The 21,091-nt window shown below is 38.8% G+C and overlaps 1 protein-coding gene across 1 annotated transcript in view; it reads left to right on the forward strand.

The window, feature by feature from the left end:
* HACD2 (3-hydroxyacyl-CoA dehydratase 2) overlaps positions 1-21,091 on the forward strand; it is a 92,128-nt gene that overhangs the window by 51,023 nt on the left and 20,014 nt on the right. Inside the window, exon 4 of the mRNA XM_037013074.2 lies at positions 10,219-10,307. Coding sequence (XP_036868969.1) covers positions 10,219-10,307 — 89 coding nt within the window. The remainder of the gene's footprint in view (positions 1-10,218; positions 10,308-21,091) is intronic.

The following is a 21,091-nucleotide window of genomic DNA, read 5'->3' on the forward strand; positions in this document are numbered from 1 at the left end:
ACAAGACAGGGATGCCCACTCTCCCACTGTTATTCAACATATTACTGGAGGTCCTAGCCATGGCAATCAGACAAAACAAAGAAATACAAGGCATCCTGATTGGTAAAGAAGAAGTCAGACTGTCACTATTTGCAGATGACATGATATTGTACATAAAAAACCCTAAAGACTCCACTCCAGAACTACTAGAACTAATATCCAAATTCAGGAAAGTTGCAGGATACAAAATTAATACACAGAAATCTGTTGCTTTCCTTTACACTAATGATGAACTAGCAGAAAGAGAAATCAGGAAAAACAATTCCATTCACAGTTGCATCAAAAAGAATAAAATACCTAGGAATAAACCTAACCAAGGAAGTGAAAGACCTATACCATGAAAACTACAAGACACTCTTAAGAGAAATTAAAGAGGACACTAACAAATGGAAACTCATCCCATGCTCTTGGCTAGGAAGAATTAATATTGTCAAAATGGCCATCCTGCCTAAAGCAGTCTACAGATTCAATGCAATCCCTATCAAAATACCAATGGCATTCTTCAATGAACTGAAACAAATAGTTCTAAAATTCATATGGAAACACAAAAGGCCCCGAAGAGTCAAAGCAATCCTGGGAAGTAACAGGGGATCTCACTTTCCAACTTCAAGCTCTACTACCAAGCCACAGTAGTCAAGACAATTTGGTACTGGCACAAGAACAGACCCACAGACCAGTAGAATAGAATAGAGAGTCCAGATATTAACCCAAACATATATGGTCAATTAAGATACGGTAATAGAGCCATGGATATACAATGGGGAAATGACAGCCTCTTCTGGACAGCTACATGTAAGAGAATGAAACTGGATCATTGTCTCACCCCATACATATAAGTAAATTCAGAATGGATCAAAGACATGAATGTAAGTCATTAAACCATAAAACTCTTAGAAAAAAACATAGGCAAAAATCTCTTGGACATAAACATGAGCAACTTCTTCATGAACATATCTCCCCAGGCAAGGGAAACAAAAGCAAAAATGAAGTAGTGGGACTATATCAAGCTGAGAAGCTTCTGTACATCAAAGGACACCACCAGTAGAACAAAAAGGCATCCTACAGTATTGGAGAATATATTCATAAATGACATATCCAATAAGTAATTGACATCCAAAATATGTAAAGAGCTCATGCACCTCAACAAACAAAAAGCAAGTAATCTAATTACAAAATGGGCCGAAGATCTGAACAGACAATCCTCTGATGCCCTACATCGCTAATCATCAGAGAAATGCAGATTAAAAGCACAATTAGATATCACCTCACATCAGTAAGGATGACCACCACCCAAAACACAACAAGAAATGGTGGCGAGGATGTGGAGAAAGGAGAACCCTCCTACACTGATGGTGGGAATGTAAGTTAGTTCAGCCATTGTGGAAAGCAGTATGGAGGTTCCTCAAAAAACTAAAAATAGAAATACCATTTGACTCAGGAATTCCACCCCTAGGAATTTACCCTATGAATGCAGCAGCCCACTTTGAAAAAGACATATGCACCCCTTTGTTTATCGCAGCACTATTTAGCCAAGAAATGGAAGCAACTGAAGTGCCCTTCAGTAGATGAATGGATAAAGGAGATGTGGTACATATACACAATGGAATATTATTCAGCCATAAGACGAAAACAAATCCTACCATTTACAACAACATGGATGGATCTAGAGGGTATTATGCTCAATGAAATAAGCCAGGCAGAAAAAGACAAGTATCAAATGATTTCACTCATCTGTGGAGTATAAGAACAAAAAAAAAAAAAAGCTGAAGGAACAAAACAGCAGCAGACTCACAGAACCCAAGAATGGACTAACAGATACCAAAGGGAAAGGGACTGGGGAGGCTGGGTGGGAAGGGAGGGATAAGGGGGAAAAAGGAACATTACAATTAGCAGACATAATGTAAGGGAGGGAGGTCACTGGGAACGCTGTACAACACACAGAAGACAAGTAGTGATTTTGTAGCATCTTACTCCGCTGATGAACAGTGACTGTAATGGGGTATGTGGTAGGGACTGATGATTGGGGGAGTCTAATAACCATAATGTTGCTCATGTAATCATTGATTAATGATACCAAATAAATAAATAAATAAAATACCTAGGAATAGACCTAACCAACAGGTTGAAAGACCTAATACTCTGAAAATTACCTGACTCCCATGAGAGAAATTAAAGACAGCAATAAATAGAAACCTAACCTGTGCTCATGGATAGGAAGAAGTAATATTGTCAAAATGGCCATCCTGCCCAAAGCAATTCAATGCAGTGCAATCCCTATCAAAATACTAATGACTTCCTTCAATGAACTAGAACAAATAGTTCTAAAATTCATGTCGAACCACAAAAGACCTCAAATAGCCAAAACAATCCTGAAAAAGAAGAACAAAGCTGGGGGCATTATGCTCCCTGACTTCAAACTCTACTACAAAGCCACAGTGATCAAAACAGTTTGGTACTGGTACAAGAATATACCCATAGATCAATGGAAGAAAATAACCCAGATTTAAAACCACACATATATAGTCAATTAATACATAATAAAGGAGCCACGGGCATACAATGGACAAAAGACAGCCTCTTCAATAACTGGTGTTGGCAAAACTGGACAGCTACATGTAAGAGAATGAAACTGGATTATTATCTAACTCCATACACAAAAGTAAACTCAAAATGGATCAAAGACCTGAATGTAAGTTATGAAACCATAAAACTCTTAGAATATATGAATATTCTATATTCATGAATATAATTATGATCAACTTTTTCCTGAGTGCATCTCCTAGGGCAAGGGAAACAAAAGCAAAAGTGAACAAATGGGACTACATCAGTCTAAAAAGCTTCTGTACAGCAAAGGACACCATCAGTAGAACAAAATGGCATCCTACAGTATGGGAGAATGTATTTGTAAATGGCATATCTGACAAAGGGTCAACATCCAAAATATATAAAGAACTCACACACCTCAACACCCAAAAAGCAAATAACCCGATTAAAAAATGGGCGGAGTATATGAGCAGACTGTTGTCCAAAGAAGAAATTCACATAGCCTACATGCACATGAAAAGATGTTCCACATTGCTGATTATCAGGGAAATGCAAATTAAAACCCCAATGAGATACCACTTCACACCAGTTAGGATGGCCAGTATCGAAAAGACTAGGAACAACGAATGCTGGTGAGGTAAGAGAAAGGGGAATCCTCCTATACTGCTGGTGGGAATGTAAATTAGTTCAACCATTGTGGGAAGTAGTACAGAAGTTACTCAAAAACCTAAAAATAGAATACCATTTGACCCAGGAATTCCACTCCTAGAAATTTACCCAATGAAAGCAAGATTCCATTTTCAAAAAGACATATGCACCCCTATGTTTATTGCAGCACTATTTACAATAGCCAAGATACTGAAGTAACCTAAGTGTCCATCAGTAGATGAATGGGTAAAGAAGAGGTGGTACATATACACAATGGAATAGTATTCAGCCATAAGAAGAAAACAAATCCTACCATTTCCAACAACATGGATGGAGGTAGAGGGTATTTGCTCAGTGAAATAAGCCAGGCGGAGAAAGACAAGTACCAAATGATTCCCTCATTTGTGGAGTATAACAAAGCAAAACTGTAGGAACAAAACAGCAGCAGACTCACAGAATCTAAGAAGGGACTAGCGGTTACCAAAGGGGACAGTAGAGGAGGGTTTGGGGAGGTTGGGTGGGGTTGGAGGGAGAAGGGGATTGATGGGTATTATGATTAGTACACATGGGGTGGAGACGATCATGGAGACAGTGTAGCACAGAGAAGATAAGGAGTGACTCTGGCATCTTACTACAGTGATGGACTTTGACCTCAGTGGGGTATGGGGGGGACTTGATAATACGGGTGAATGTAATAACCACAATGTTTTCCATGTGAAACCTTCATAAGAGTGTATATCCATGATACCTTAATAAACACATAGATAATAAATAAATAAAGAAGTAAGTATGTGGAAGTACACACATACAAGAATCCCCCTTGTGGCATTGCTTAATAAAATGAGAAATAGCTTCATTGTCTAAAAAAAAAAAAAGATTCAGTTGTTTTCCCATCTGAGCTACAGCTGGAGTTTTCCTGTTTCACCTGTTTTTCTACATGATGAGAGTATGGGGGTAGGGCTTATAACTGTATAAATATTAAAACATAAATTCTCAGTATTTAAAACAGCATATATATGTAGCAATAAAGATCTTCAGGATATTTTTTAAGGGAAGAAAAGCATGGTATAGATAGAGCAATGTGTATAAAATAGCTGCCATTATGTAAAAAATGGGAGAAGTGTTTATAAATACATCTTTATGTATTAACTTACATATTTGCTGTGTATACTTAAAATATATTTCTGGTATGATAGATAAGGAGTTAGTAATTTGTTGGCTGTGGGAAAGGCACTTGAGTGGTAGTAAAATGGGATTAAGAGGGAGACTTTTCTCTTAATATCTTTTATGTTTTTTAAATTTTGAATAGTGTTTTATTTAAAAACATACAAGCTGTTCCTTCTCTTCTGAGATATAATCACTCCATCCTGAGACTCCTTGACCCTGAAGAAAGTATATCCCATTCTCATAGGGAACTTCGCACCAGTCACCCAGCTCAGTGTAGGGCCTGGGGCTGGGCATCAATGAGGTGTCTCCTGGTTAGTAGTCACTTCCCCTACTTCACCATCGCTTTCCAGCCTCCGTATCTGTCACACTCCAGAAGTAATTTGTGTTTCCAAATCTGGGGCTGTTGGTGAACCTTCTCAGGATTTTATTGATTCACCAATATCACCGTTGTGGGATGGTACAGAGGGGGAGGTAGGTAATAATCTTTCTTGGCTAGCACTTTAAAAAAATATGGCATGAAGTTGCACCCCATTCCTTTTTTGCTGCCATTGTTGATTTTTGTTGTTACTGAATGTTACTACTTTTAATGCAGTGGATTTCAAATTTGAACAGGAGATTCTGGTTTTACTTGCCATTGTTTAGGTTGATCTGGCCCCAACTTGTGTCTCCTACCTGCTTTGGTTTTTCTCTCCATCATCCATTTATTCTTTGATGGTTGGCTCTTACCCTGTTGTGGGCCCTATCTGAACACTGTCCTACTCTGCTCCCAACCTGCAGTTCCTTTTCTATACCTAGCTTTCTACCTTGATCATAGGTAGCCAGTCTCCCAACCACACTGATCTGGTCCATCTGAGGGCTGTACTGGGCAGGGAGAATTCCAGAGCTGCCCAGCTATGCAGGGCTCAGCCGTCTGGGGAGTCCTTAGAACACCCTGGTTCTGAGGAAATAAGAAACTGATTGCCAGGTCCTCTTTATACAGCTTTTGCTTCACACACACACACACACACACACACACACGCCTACATGCCTGTGTTTCTTTTATCTGCCAGTGTTTTGCTTCAAAAGTTCATTGCCCTTTCAACATAATTCCCATAATTATTTCTCAAGTTATAACCCTGCTTTGCCAAAGATTTGCATTGCTGACACATTATTTCGGAAAACAAGACGTGATACTGCCATTTTCCTGGTTACAAATGTCAAGTAGCTTCTCATCACCTTTAGGAAAACATCCTAAAAATAAGAGCTTATCACAAAGCAAATTAGTTACAGCTTAAAAGCATAAGTTCCTGAGGTCCTGGACATTGTCGTGGTCACTGGTATCTCCAGCCTAGAGGACGGTACCTGGCACAGAGGAGGTACTACAGAAATATTTGTTAAATTAAATTAATGAATAACAGATGCCTAGAAAGTCTTTTTTAAAATGGATTTTGACCTAGTGGTAGCTTACTGACAAGACTGCAGAATCTCTCTTTGTTATGTGAAAACAACCAGTTTAATCAATGGCAACAAATCAGCGGTTTGGGCAGTTTTAACATATGCTATACCATTGTGCTCAGAAAGGGTGTTGTCATAATCAGTGCAAACACCGTAGGGTTGACTACAAGATGTCTACAAAAAGAAAGAGGATCTGGTCCATCTTAGTTATCTGTACTCCTCTTTCCACAAGGATTTGTGGCACTTTATATACAAAATGTAGTAAGTCTGCTTCAGATTTGGCTTGAAACTTTCTGACTACCAAGTTGAAAAGGGCAGTTGACATGTAATTCTTATCATTGGGCAGGAGCAAATATTTCTTAACATTAAGTTCTAAAACAAATTTCCCACCTGGAGCTTTATATAAGGGGCATTGAACAATGGGGTGGATGTTATACTGCACACCGTTCCTACAGCAAATAAGGTAATTTTTAAATTTTTTATTAAATCCATCTGGTAATAATAAAAGCCCCTACTCAGTCGTGTCAGGTCTGTTTGGAGCTAAGACAGTATGGTCCTATGTGGCCTTCTGTTGTTCACCCGGCTTGACTCTAAGGATAAACTTGGAGCTCCTGGCCTTCATATTGTCTTCCCTACGTAAGCCTCCCTTCTCCCTTCTGGCCTTCTGACTGGTCTGGCAGAGCAGCCATGTTAACACTGGGCTGTCAGGCTAGGGCTTGAACTGCCGTTTGCTGGTGACTAGTTAAGATTGTTCTTATGCCATAGAAACTAACTGAGTTGGTGCGAATGACATCAGGTGCCTAAATAAGCAGGTTCCCTGCATAGGGAATGCAGGAGCACCTGCAGGCTAAGCCAGACAAGACACCTCCTTGCATCGTCATCAAATTAGAAAGCATTGATCAGCTTTTTATTCCCTAACTTACTAAGATTTAAATTCCCTGCCAAGAGTATGCTAAATCAGGCATGCTTATATACTGTTGGTGGCAGTGTATATTGATTCAGGCTTTTTGGAAAGCAATTTGGCAGTGTATTTCAAGAGCCTTAAAGGCATTCATACCATTTGACCTAGTAGTTCTATTTCTGGGAACTGTCCCAAGGAAATAATCCTTTAAAAAAAAAAGGTTTAAGCCTCAAAAATTTAAGTGTTACTTGTAATACTTCATTATTTCATTTATAGTATCAAGAAATTGGAGCACTTTAACTGTCTCACAGGAGACTAGATAAACAAATACATTCCACTCAAAGGAGTATTATGACTCAAGTTAAAATATTTTGAAGATGTCTGTTGTAAAAGAGAAATTTTCTTAAAATGTTAAGTCAGAAAAGCAAACTACAAAGAGTATAAACAGTAAAATTTGAACTGTAATGTAAAATATGCTTAGGAGAAAAGAATGGTGGGAAATACACCACAAGAATAAATCGGGTTTTTTTTCATTGCCACAGCTTATTTTTAAGAAAAACGATTTGGTAATTTTTGTTTAACACATTTGAAAGGAAGACTTCATATTCCCTAGAAAAGGGAGCTTTAGATAGAGAAGGGATAACTAATAACCCCGTGTCCTGCTGAATTGGAGTACTCAACCCTGAGGCCTCCCCTCTCTTTAAAGGCACACTTACTAAGCATCCTGATTTTGACAACAGAAAAAAGTACCCCAGGTGAGGGTCTCTAAATTCCCAACCATTCAGTTATTACAAAGGCCGTGTCTCTATTATGAAGTGAATAAATTGACTTTTTTGTTTATTAACTAGTGTGCTATGGATTTGATTACTCTGAATCAGTCTCCCAAGAGCCTGACTTTGCTTGTACATGGGATAAAATTAGATTTTTGAGCTTGGAAATTTGAGGGCTATCCTGGACTTATTGATCCCTACCAAAGCGTAACAGCAGTGGAACTCTGTTGCAACCATTAGCAGTCTGGTCTGTTGTTTCAGTGGCTAAAGAAGAAAGCACAGAAATAAAAGGGGAAAATTGTGTTTGTATGTTTGAGTTTAAAAAAAAAATCTAGAAATAGTGATGGTGAGCAATAAATGCTAGATAAATCACTTAGGAAAGCTTATGATTATCAATCTTTTGGGTTTTTTTTATTTGAAGTGTAATCTGGCTAAGTCTATTCACTTAATGTTTGACCTACTAATTAGCTTCTTTAGCAGTATTACATATTATATCACCAGACTTTGTACCTCATTCATACATTGTTTTTTATAAAAGCTTTATTCACATATAATTCACATGTCATATAGTTCCATTTAGAGTGCACAGTACAATATTTATAGAGTTGTTTAACCATTACCACAATCAGTTCAGGACATTTCATCACCCCAGAAAGAAACCTCATACCCATTAGCAGTTACTCTCAGTTTCCCTCCTAAACTCCTAGTCCCCGGTAACCAGTAATCTACTTTTTGTGTCTATAGTTTGCCTATTCTGGACTTCTCATATGAATTGAATCATTCAGTGTTTGGTCTTTTGTCACAAGATTCTTCACTTAGCATAATGTTTTCAAGCTTCATCAACATTGGAGTATGTATCAGTACTTCATTTCTTTTTTTTATTATTCATTACTTTCTATTTACTTTATTTCTAATGTTCCATTGTATGGATATACCACATTTTATTTATTCATTCATTTGTTGTTAGACATTTTGATTGTTTCCATTCTTGGCTAATATAAATACTGCTACGAACATTCATTGCAAGTTTTTGTGTGGGCATATGTCTTCATTTTTCTTGAATATCTATACACCTAGGAGTAGAATTGCTGTGTATATGGTAATTCTGTATTTAACATTTTGAGGTACCGCCAGACTGTTTTCCAGAGTGGCTGCATCATTTGTAATCCCATCAGCAATGTATGAGGGTACCAATATCACCACATCTTAACCAACCTTTTTATTATCTGTCTTTTTTATTATAACCATCTTGCTAGGTGTGAAGTGTATTGCACTATGTATGGTTTTGATTTGCATTTCCCTGATGACTAATGATGCTGAGCATCTTTTCATGTGTTATTGGCCATCTGAATATCTTTTTTGGAGAAATGCCTATTCAAACACTTTGCCCAGTTTTAAATTGCATTGTCTTTTCATTGCTAAATCTTAAGAATCTTTTATGTATTTTGGATATAAGTCCTTTATATATGATTTGCAGATATCTTCTATCTGTTTTAGGTTGTCTTCACTTTCTTGATGGTGTCCTTTGAAGCATTTACATTTTTAGTGTTTATGAAATGCAATTTATTTATTTTTTCTTGTGCTTTTAGTATTATATCTAATAAACCACTGCCTACTCCAGGCCCACAGAGATTTATATCTGTCTTTTCTTCGAAGAGCTTTTTAGTTTTAACTCTTACATTTATGTCTTTGGTCCATTTTGAGTTAATTTTTGTATATGGTATAAGGGAAGTATCCTAACTTCTTTCTTTTGCAAATTACTATCCAACTGTCCCAGAACCATTTGTTGAAAAGACAGTTTCCATTGAATTGTCTTGGCACCCTGTTTGGAAATCAAGTAACTGTAAATGTGAGGATTTCTTTGTGGACTCTCAACTCTAGTCCATTGCAGTTCCTTGCCAGTGTAAAGTTACAGAGAGAAAATGATGTTTACAGATAATGGCTTATTGCTAGCTTTAAGGTCACCTCAGGGAGGTAGGAATTTTATATAATGATGGTGGCTGGTTTCTAGATAAAGACTGTAGTTGTAGGAATTGAAGGGAGAGGCCAAAGAAATATAAATTTAGTAGAACTTGATGAGTATCTTAAATAATTAAAGGTGAGTCCAGTGTTATAAATGGAAGGCACTGGAAGGATAACTGTACTAAAGCTTACTGTAATGAGCAAGGTAAGAAAAAATTGTTTATAAAGATAATAACATTTGATTTTGCAATGCTTATTGCCAAAATCTTCATGTGAATTATAGAAGGTATCAGATTAACTATTAGATAGTAAATCAAGTCTGGTATATAGGAGCTTCCAGCATTCATTAAACAAAGTTGATTTGCCTTCTATAAGTACCTATTAATTTTTGTAACCCATCTTGTAAAATAAACTTCCAGTGTCTAATTTAAAGGTTAAGCCATGGTTTTATTTTCTCTGTATGATAAGTATAAGAAATAAGGTACTTGGTCATTGATTTTTAAAAACTTGAGAAGGATACCCAGACTCCATGGTTTGCTATTGTCATTAACAATATTATTGTTTTAAGGGAGGAAAACGTTTTTAATACTGACTACATTGAAAAACATAATCCACATATAGCAATATAGATAAGTTTCAGTGGCTCAAGATGGTTTTGTTTCCAAACATTAAAATTTGGCTGTTTTAGGAAATGTATTACATGTTGGAACTTAGTACAGTGCATTTATTTACCCCTCCTAAAATTTCTTTTAGGAATTGTCCCGTCTTCTGTTGTCCTGACTTCTTTCCAGGTGATGTCAAGAGTTTTTCTAATATGGGCAGTAACACATAGCGTCAAAGAGGTAAGTGTTTGTATGAACTGAAAGAAAACAATGTCAGCACTAACAAGTGCTAGTCCACATTTCTTGCTTACATGTGTGTTATGGCTAATGTTGGAAGTCCAGGTTACTGTGGGAATCAGGTTACTAGTGGGAAACATACCCCAAATATGCAGTGTTGTTTGCAGTAAACATCTAAAGAGAAGACTGATTAAATGATAAAGTCCTGCTGTCTTAGTTTCTATGGAGATTTAGTGTGGATGTGGTCTACAATTCAGTTAGATTTTTCTGCTATCTTGCTTGTATCCAACACACTAAACCCTGGACATTGCATCCTTGTGGGACTGTTAGGGGATTGGAGGACATAATTCATCCCGGAGCAGTCCAGTTTTTATAGGACGAAGAAAAACAAAGTTGCTTCCACCCAACCCACCAATATTATGGAATTCCCAAATGTGCTGAGTCCGGTGATTCTAGGAGGTGACTGGTGTGCCAGTGGCCTGGGGTGGTAGATGCCTAGGTAGGCCCAGGAATGCTCCTTGTAATGGAGAAAGGCACCATTACAATGAGGGTAATCCACAGCTAAGCTTTCGTTTTCTGGATTGGGGAGGGGGGTGTTTTCCCATATGCTTTTTGCTTTTTACAAGTCAGTTACTTCCTGCTAATGTCTTCTTGAGGTAGGGTGCCTGTAGCTTCCAGGAGGATTCCGTTTTCAGTTTTGCAGTTAAGAATAACCTATCATCAGTATTGGATTCTCTGGGGCTCATGGAATACACTTACCTGTTAGCATTATTGTGGTGTTCTCTTTGTCCTCTAGTCTTTTAAAATCCATGTCAAAACATTTTGTATTTCAGGATTTATTAATTGACCATTTCATTTGTATTTCAACTAATGAGAGCTTTTTTTAAAAAACTTTTTATTGGTATATGATATACACACAGAAAAATGCACATAGCTTTATGAGTTTGTAACCAAAGTTGATTAAGCTGTTATTTTTGTTATATTCATATGGAATCTGCAGCCCCACAGACCTTTTTTTAAGTTCCCCCACTTGTTGAAGATGTCTAAATCCCTATGCAGGAAGAATAAAAAATAATCACATACTTTTTTTCCAGTGATGATATTTTCTTTTTTAGTTTAAAAAAAAGCAGGCAAGTAAATCCTAATGTAGTATATTGCCCTTTGTTCTCACTCTTGTTTATGGAGTAAGTTTACTTTATTTAAATGTAATACTGTGTAACCTTTTGTTCATTTCAAAGTTCTTTGTACAAACCATCATTACATTTCCTCCTCCCTTATGTTTGTGTTCACACTCTTTCCTTCTCATTTCACCAACTCAAGAGTTCTGACTTCCAAGTAGTCTCAGGTCACCTAAAATTTCTCTCTAAAAGTGACTCATTTACGTTCTTAAATAGGTAATTTTGTACTTGGAATAATTAAGTGTTAGGTACATGAAGACAGAGTATTGTCAGCTACCGAGGGTTCAGTCGCTTTGCCAATACAGGCAGATATTAATTGTCCAGATGCTGGTGCACCAGCTGATGGATTATTCATGACCTCTGCTTCTCCTCCTGTATTCTGCTTCAGTGACCACTTCTGCTCGTTAGCCCTTCTTACAAAGGAGACAGCAGATAAATAAAAAATGCTTACAATTCAAGTCAAGCAACTCTGTTAGCTCTGTTACTATTAACAACATCTGCCAGGATTTCCTGGGCAGATCATTGAGACTACTTGGTTTAAAAAGCTATTAAGTGTCATTTTGGATTCCAGGTACGTAGACCTGGCCATTATCCTCAATAACAACACTGCCTTACGAAACACATAGATTTGACATTTAGCAGGTGGTTTCACATGTAGTGTCATCTTTGAGCTTTACAGCAATTTAAGTTATATACTCATTACATTTGCATATTCACAATTGTTACTCTGCAACCAAATGTACCCAGTTTCTACTATCATTAACATACCCTTTTCTTAAGAATATGGTACGGTAGGTTCCATTCTCTTTCTCCCACCTCTGGGTCTTCTTTTTATTTACACCCTGTTGGTTAGTTGACTTGCTCCTTTCTCACATAAGTAGGATTCAGTGTTGCTGCAGTTTCCGGCTCACAGTTCTTTCCTCCTGGTTCCCCTCTTCTTAACAGAACTCATTCATCATCATTTTATTCATAGCAGTGGGTCCCCTCCCAGCCCACCCCAGGGCATTGATGAAAAACTTCAAAAGCCTATTGCCGTGACATTTCAGAGGCCAGGCTGCTGTCTGTCACCTGTTCCTTAGCCCCTTCTCTTGGCCAAATGCTATTTTTCCTGCCTTAGCGTTTCATATTAGCTATAATTCAGTTTGTTCTGTACAACATTACATATGGCTACCCTGCCAAAGTTCTGTTCTTCTGTTTCCTGAAACATCTTCAAAGTATCTTTATTTTCCTTAAATTCAGCTGTTTAATGGTAGGAACCACATAACTGATTGACCTCAGAACAATTGCTTAATAAAATACATCTCACTGTCTCATAGTAATGTTCAAAATATTTGCATACTACTCTGCTTTCATTGTTTCTTTTTACATCATATTCCCCTCTAAAGTGGACAAGAATTTATGTTCATAGCATTACATTTGGATTTGGCCTCTCACTCCACCCTGTCTGTCCTGCTCATTTTTTTTCTATGCTCATTCCCTTTGTTTTTCTGTATTTATACATGATGTGCTAAGGTTTATGTACCTTTAAAGACTAGATGTTACTTTTTTCATATCTGAGGTATATTTCCTTTTAAGAGGCCCTATAGGATATACATCCCTCATCATTAATTCTCTACCCCATGGAATGCTATTCACATAAATGTCACCATGTATACCTTGCAGAACTAGAAAGTGGTCAGATGGTTTTCTTTTATGACACATAATGACCCACCCATCAGCTAATGTGACACCTTGATTAACAGGATAGTAAAGAAAAAATTGTGGTATTTTATATTCAAAAGGTTTTTCTTAACATAGTAAAAAACCTTCCAACTTCTTTCCTTTAAAGAGGCTGTATGTATGAGCAAAGTAAAGCTTCTAACAGAACAACAAGCTCGGTACAAGGTAGGACATGGGGGATCCAGGAGGGAATCAGCAGTTCTGGCTGACCTCGTTCCTTCCCAGTTTTCCCACCTGTCCCCCAGCCTGAGCTGGCTCCCTCCCTGTCCCTGAGTGGGTTGGTGACTGCTGGGGTCACAGGAGGCCTCCCCTGGCTTTGTTCCTCTCACCCTCTGTTTGGGTGTGTTCTTTGTCTCTTTGTTGAATTGAAACAAGATTGGCATTTTTCAAAGTGAACTTAAGTGGTAAATGCCACCTCCCATCCCTCACTACAGCTCCCTTCCCAAAACAGTCAAGTTCATAGGGCACATATCTTCCTTGTTCAAAAGTAGCTAAGCTGAGCCCCAGATACCTGGACATGCAAGTAGGCCACTGTCCCTTTCCTGGTCTAGCCCTCTTTGAAGAAGCCACCCCAGATTCTCTCCTGAGAGCTCTTAGTGTAAGATCACTGTGTTCTTGGAGCAGAAGTCTCCGGTCACCTCCATGGGCAATGGTTGAGAGAGATATTAGGCTTTCACCGTGGTGTTAGCCCAAGTGTGGTGAACACCCGGTACACTTCACTATGGGTGATTTGCCTAAACTGGAACTCTACCCTAGAGAGCTGAGCCTTTTCTCCTTTCTTCCTCACCCTTTGCCACCGTTGGAGAAAAGCATGTTTTCCCACATTCTTCTGGAATGTTCTATGAGTTCTCCTGATTTCACCAAGTCAGCTGTTTCCCACCTCTTTCTGACACTCTGTGGGCTTTGTGACACATTCTGCCGTTCTTGTCAACTTCTCAACAAGATGCTTACAAAAGCTTATAATGAGTGTGTTAGAAAGTTAGTATCCTCCAGTTTTTTATCATTATACTGGTGTTTGCTTGATGCATTGCAGTTTACAGAGGGCTTTGTTAAAACGTACTATGCTCATTCGCTCTTGACAGCTGTCCCTTGAGGCAGGCTGTAGCATCCAGTTAGAGTTTGGAAGGTAGAGAGGCAGTGAGCATCACATCTCCAGCAGGTGGCTGAGTTGGGGATGGACTTCTAAAGCCAGGATCTTTACACTGCATCAGAGCTTCCTTCTCACCTTTTAAAAATGTGACATAAACACTTGCTTGTTTTCGTGTGCTGACCATGCTTTCTCCACCCTGGAGTATGGAGTATGAGTACGGAGTGTGGAGTTGAAAACCCCTGTCTGAGACCCAGAAGCACTTGGCCTCTTTCAGAGTTCTATCATGCCACGTGCCTATTGAGATACGTACGATTCTCCAGTCATATCATTTTATACAAGTGTTCACATCAGCTATGGGCCCTGAGAGCTTGTCTGTAACACTTGGCCCATTGCTTCCCTGTTTTTTAGTGCTCAAGTAGCTCTGTGATGAATCCCTCCAATTAATTAGCCTTTCTCTTTGAAAATTCAAAGATGATTTTTCATAATGGGGCTTATGGACTATTTGGCACAGAATTACCCAGGAAACTTATTAAAAATATACATTCCAGGTTCTACCCCACACATGATACAGGATCTCTGGGAGTGGAGCCAGGGAATCATCACTGTTACTAAGCTCCTCGGATAATTTTAAGGTTTGAGAAATGCTTTAAGATACTGGGTGTTGTGTGTGTATGTTTTATTTGATCTTCTCTTTTCTTGGTTTTACTTCACATTCCTACCTAACTTACTTGAAGCCTAACCAAATCTTACCATCTCTTGCCCAAGCCCGAGAGCCATCGTCCCATTCTTGAAGAGTGAAAGCCTTGGAGTTTCCTTACACTACTAAGTAAAGATGCTGTGGAATTTCTGGTGCCTTCTCCAAAATCCAGTATCTGCTGAGCTGAGGACCATGTATATATAAGAGGAAGCTTAAGGGGCCACCTTGAAGCAGAGGAAGATTGGAAACTACAGAATTGAAGAAACAAAACTAATTCTCACTTGTCTGTTTTTAAGAGGGACATAAGGAATCCAGCTGCTTCACTTGGGGGTAGATTGCTGGGAAGGGCTCTTTTTTGGCATGTGCTTCATGTTGCCTGGCCACAGCCACCAGGCAGACTGTTTAGGTCATTTCTACCTGAGGAAATACTGTGCAAACATCTCTCTTCCTTAGATTTATCAAGAAATGCCACCTTCCTTGGACAGTTTTGTTATTTTGTGGATAATTCAAACTCAGCGTTCTAGAACATGGAGGCTCAGCACCTATCACTTACGTGAGGCCGTGATGAGTGCTGACACTTATCCTGTGGCGTAGGACAAAACACTTCAACTTTTTGAGCCTTGTTTTTCTCATCTGTAATACTAATATCTGCCCTGCTTATGTCGCAGACTCTTTGTGAAGATTAAGTGAGAGGAATATATGAAAATAAGACAGCCGTGTTTAGAAATTAAGGTCTCTGGCATGCAGTTCTTTGCTGAGCAGCTTCTGAGTCTCTTTAAAGCAATTTGACTTCAAAAGGAATGCTACTTCTTCATAGCTGGAACATAATTGTCTTTTTCTTCCTCTTTTCTACTTTTCACTCTCATGGAAGCTAAAAGTAAGTAAATAATACACAAATCCCCACACTCCCATTCCTGTGCTGGTTGCATTGCAGGTTTTTCTTCTCTTGCGGCCCCTGAAGCTGGGTTCACAGTGTGCCCGTGCTCTTGGACACCTCTTGAGGTCGTTTCTCTTGTTGGCAGATTTCCTGTGGCTGCACATGCTCCTGTTGTCCCTGACGGCCATCCAGGAACATGGCGTTTTGGTGAGGCAGGAAGAAAGGGCACCTTGTTATCCCCATCAGTCAGGCGAGGAGCCGAGATGCTGAGTCTGGGGCACATCATCCCTCCTTGGGTACTGTTCTTGGGCCAGAAGCCGTGACGCTCAAGTCTCATAGCCCAGCGCCCTTTGCACAATGACATTCCATCTCAGTTAACAAAGGCCATTGGGACAAATTCCTGATATTTTGGCTCCCATGAATGCTGAATGTCTCAAGTTCTTCACCCTATTCCATCTATTCCCTTACTTTCTATTTTAAATATTTCTGTAGGTGGATTTGCATCACCTTCACTTTTAAAATTAGCACCTCTCCGAAAGGTAGAAAACCTCATTGTTTGATTGTTAATCAGACACTGTCAAACTTTTAGACGACTCCTGGGCAGATGCTGGCAGTACTTTAATGCCACTTCAGCGTCTGTTAATCATGGACATTTAAAAATGGTACTACTTTTCTCATAGCTAGATGATTCGTTTTGCCATTGCCTGTATTTAGCATAGGTGATTTGGGCAAAATCAGATTACCTGTTTTTCTCTCAGTGTTTTTCTCTTTGTCCCTTTCCAACATTTCCTTGAGCTGTGTAGAAAGATTTTATTTTGAAACATTGAAATTTATTTAAATTCTTTTAGGTTCAGTGTAGGTTCACTTCTGACATCCCTGTTGCATCTTTCTCCCACTGTCTTAGTTCTTTTGTAACCCTTGAAAACCTCACTGGAGTGCATCTGTTCAAAATATATTATCCTCTGATGGTACTGTTCTTTGATTAATTCAGTTATGTTAAAACTAATACATCTTAACTGAATTAGAACTAAAACTAGAACAAAACATCTTAAACTGTGCAAGCCAGCATTACCAACCCCTTCCTACAGAACATAGCTCCCCTCCCCATTAACTAATAGTTGAATGGGTTCCAAGCTCAACAAAATCAGGAAATTGGCTTCACTTGTCTTTAATGTGATCTTTTTCTCCTCGGGGCTCTCCTCCCCATGGTGATCCTGCCCCACAGACACCCTACACTGGAAGCTTCTCAGGACCTTTTCTTTTTCTCTCTCACCCCAAGGGTTCAATCTGACAGCCACCATTCTCAGTTGTCAGTTCAGCAGGCAATCTCCCTGGGAAATTTTACCCAAGGGAGGAGGGGCCAAAGCCTGACCTGCCAGCCCCAAAGGGAAGTATCCCACAGTCCTAAGATTTGTCTTAAACCCAGAACAGGACTTCCCCCAGCCTATACCATTCCAGCCTGCCCTGGCAGATGCCCAGTCCCATCCAGCTTAAGCACTGTTAGCTTCTTGTTGCCCTCTGCCTAGAGCTTCCAGATCGTAGGGTTCTCAGTACATTTTACAGTTCAGGTAGTCTTTTTAAAATATTATGCTAAAGCCCTCTCCCCCATTTCAATGTTCAGAATGCATCAATGGGATTTCCTACACTGCTCCTATTTCTGATAGTGAGATTTCTGACAAAGAAGCTTATTGTTAGAACACATCCTCTTCAAGCATTAAGACATTTACATGGGTAGTATCTTAAATTATATATTGCTGCTACTTACAAATAGTAGGAAGCTTGTTTAGAGCCAAATCTGGTTACTTGCAGTTCTCAGATTAACAAAGATGCTTGAATTTTGGCATTAGGAAACTGTCAGGGAAAAAGCATGAGAGTGAAGGAAGAAAAAATTGTTACATTGAGTGTAAAACAGTAGTTTCCCAAATAAGCACATGAAACCTGCAGACTGGGAGCCTGAGTGGCTTCAGCTCTGGATGTATGTCATCAGCTTGAATTTTTAAGAAAGCTCTGTGTCTCAGAACTCTGCTGTCCAGTTGAATTGTCAGTGAAGACCTAAACAGTAAGTGAATTCTGGCATTCAAACCAGTTTCTGTGCATGCTCTGAAAGTGAAATGAATTACAGTGCTTATTTTGACTGTTTATTTCAAGACAAAATGAAGGTAACTTTTTAGTACCATATAGTAATGGAAACATGTTGATTAGGAACATTTTTCTTCTGGGTGTTTCCTCTATCCCAGCATGTACAGACCCTTCTGTAATGGTGGAAATGTTCTGTATCTACCATGTTCAATACAGTAGCTAATAGCTCCATGTAAATGCATATTGAAATGGAAATGATGTTAGTGTGACTGAGGAACTGAATTTTAATTTTAATTTTAAATGGTCACATATGATTGGATGTTACTTTATTGGATAGTGCAGCTCTAAATGTTCAGTATAATATTATTTACTATTCTCTTGATTTCAGTCAATTAGGTTTTCATATATTTTATCTCATGTGCATGACTGATTTTTTAAAACAAATAGTCAAAGGAAATTTATATGGTATACTTGGAATTGTGTGTTCCTTAAATCCAGGGATTTTTTTTTAGTACTCTAGATTAAATAATTACTAGAAAATCACCTAATTGCAGGTGTGGATGGTATTCTCATCTGTTGCAGAGGTAGCTGTTGATTAGCTTGTGAGGCAGGAGGCCATACAAGGCCCCACTTTTCAGAGGCCTTCACCTTGGCCTCTGCAGTAAGTTCACGGTGTCCCAGGTTTGCCCTTGTTGAAAACCAGTTCACAAGCTTTTTCTTACTTGAGCTAAAAGATTCCATAGAAACACAGTCAACATTATTATCCCAAGGAACTTGAAGATTCTTGTTTCACACTCTAAAAGTGAGATGATTGGCATGCATCGTGAGCATGCTAAATATGTCAGCAAAGTCAAGGAAAGTTAAAAATGATTACCTATAAACTGATTTTAAACAGGTGTGCTCCACTCTACAGTGAATGGCATTTTTAAAGCACGATGAATATTCATTTGAAAACTTTTAATATGTGGGAGGAGGAACTATCTCTTAGATTACCTGTTCCTTTGCCAAATCGGTCCTTTATATACTGTAACTTTTTCAGTATGACTTCCTGTGAAAGCATGAATGTGGAGTATAAGTTAGTTTAAAAATACACAATTAGACAAGAATACCAGTGCATTAATCCTTGACAGTTAGCCTGTACAGTGAATGCAGCAGGTCACTGGTCCCATTGGGAATCTAGGAGATGACCAAGGGACCTGAAGAAATCATCCCTGTGCTTCTGTTCCTGTAAAATATGTAGGAAGTATATTTCAGTTTTTTCAGGGAAGCGGGTTCAGTCCCTTTTTTACTTATCAATATCAAGAAGCCCTTTGTAGTCAGAAAGCTCTCATTACAAGCTGTGATGCATCTTGGATAAAATAAAGCATATTACTAAGTTGTCTACATTTTCCAGAAAAAGGATCCCTTTTCAAGTCTGAAGTGAAACCCGGTGCACTTCGGGAATTTGTAAGACTTGATATGGATGTGTGGACGTGTGGGATGCATGCTGAGAGGATGCATGCTGAGAGGATGCTTTGCATTTTAGAGGAGGGGGAAACTAATTAGTGGGCTTGATGCATTAAAGACTTAACTTGTTTTCTTCCGATTGCCACCATAAACATTGGTTTTTAACAGGATGAGTCTTGATATCTTCTTCCGTTTATTTTGCTTTGGCAGAAAATTACCAGAATAACTCAAACTTGAAAATTGTGCATCTTTTTTGCCCTCTGCATTGGCACTGTTTTGTTAGGTCAGATTTCAGCAATCTTTTGTTTAGGTAAATGCCTCAAAGAAAAGTATGTTCAGAGCCTCAAGTGTAAAAACTAGTCAAACTAACCAGATTTTTAAATAATACATTACAGCTTTTAAAGCTTTAGTTGTTCAGAACCTTACATTTATGTAGCACTTTGTCATCTCTAGCAGAGGGTGTCGGCTGGCAGCAGAAGTCTTTCCTGCAGGTGGGTTGTAAAAGCAAGTTCAAGGAAAACAAGGCGACTGAGGGTGAGGGTGCACGCACCATCCACCATCCCACAGGAGCAGCAGCGCCCATCTCAGCCAGGAATTGCTGAATGGTTCCAGTGTTATGCAGTCTGCACTTTTAAAGAAAAGGCAGAAATCCAAGTTTTTTTTTTTCTAAATGTAGAATCTCCCAGTTTAAAAAACTGGCTCAAATATTTTCAAAGCACTGTGCAAACCTAAACAGAATATCTGTGAACCAGGACTATGGGTCACTATTTTAATATTTCTGCTCCTGGAGAAGGTATTCATAGCCTTTATTTTTATTTCCTCTTCGAAAATTTAGCAAGTATTAAACTGTCATAGAACAAAAAGGACCATGGTGTTTCACAGCCTTTGTGGCCAATTTTCTGTTCTTTTGCCATATCAGTTATGTTTCTGACAATAATCAAATCCTTTCGCCTCTAGAATGTTGGGCAGGCACATTGGAATACTGCATTTGGAGGTTTGGGGGCAGGCTGTGGGGCGAGTATGCCTTAGCTCTCTCCATGGGGCCACAGTAACCTCCTGCCATGATCCTAGATTGGATTAGCTAAGTACAACCTCATTCCCATGCAATCCCTATACCTGAGTTGGATTGAAGGGAATAGGTGCATGAAAACTTTTCAGTTACTATCATGGTTTTGGAGGACAAAGAGTCAAACAAAATTCAGGAAGAATATTAGGAAAGGCTAGGAGCTAGTTAAGACCCATAGACATCTCAGAGTTGGAAGAAGCATGTTAACCTTCAAGTAGAGGGAGAGATGGCATCTCTGAAACAGCACTTAAACAGCAAACAACAGAAAACAAAACAACAGACAGAACAAAACATTATCACGGGAGTTAAGCCAAAGAGGCAGCCACCAGGCTGTACCGAGTCACTGCAATGCTAGCAGACATAATAGGAACTTTATAATAAATATTGGTGGAATTATTTCTTTCATAGAATGATAACTGCTATTTATTAAATGGGTAGCACTTTACTAAGCACTTGATATGTTTCCCCAATTCTACACCAACCATGCAAAGGCAGATAGTATCTCCAGTTTCCATGTAAGGAAGCTGAGGCTCAGAGATTCAGTGATTTGCCTGAGGACATGCAGCCTGGAAGTCTGCCGTCTGTGGATTCCAGAGTTGCACTGACTGGAGAAGGGGCTAGTTGTAGTAACTAGC

This window comes from Manis javanica, chromosome 3, assembly GCF_040802235.1.
Source record: "Manis javanica isolate MJ-LG chromosome 3, MJ_LKY, whole genome shotgun sequence".
NCBI classification, from domain to species: Eukaryota; Metazoa; Chordata; class Mammalia; order Pholidota; family Manidae; genus Manis; species Manis javanica.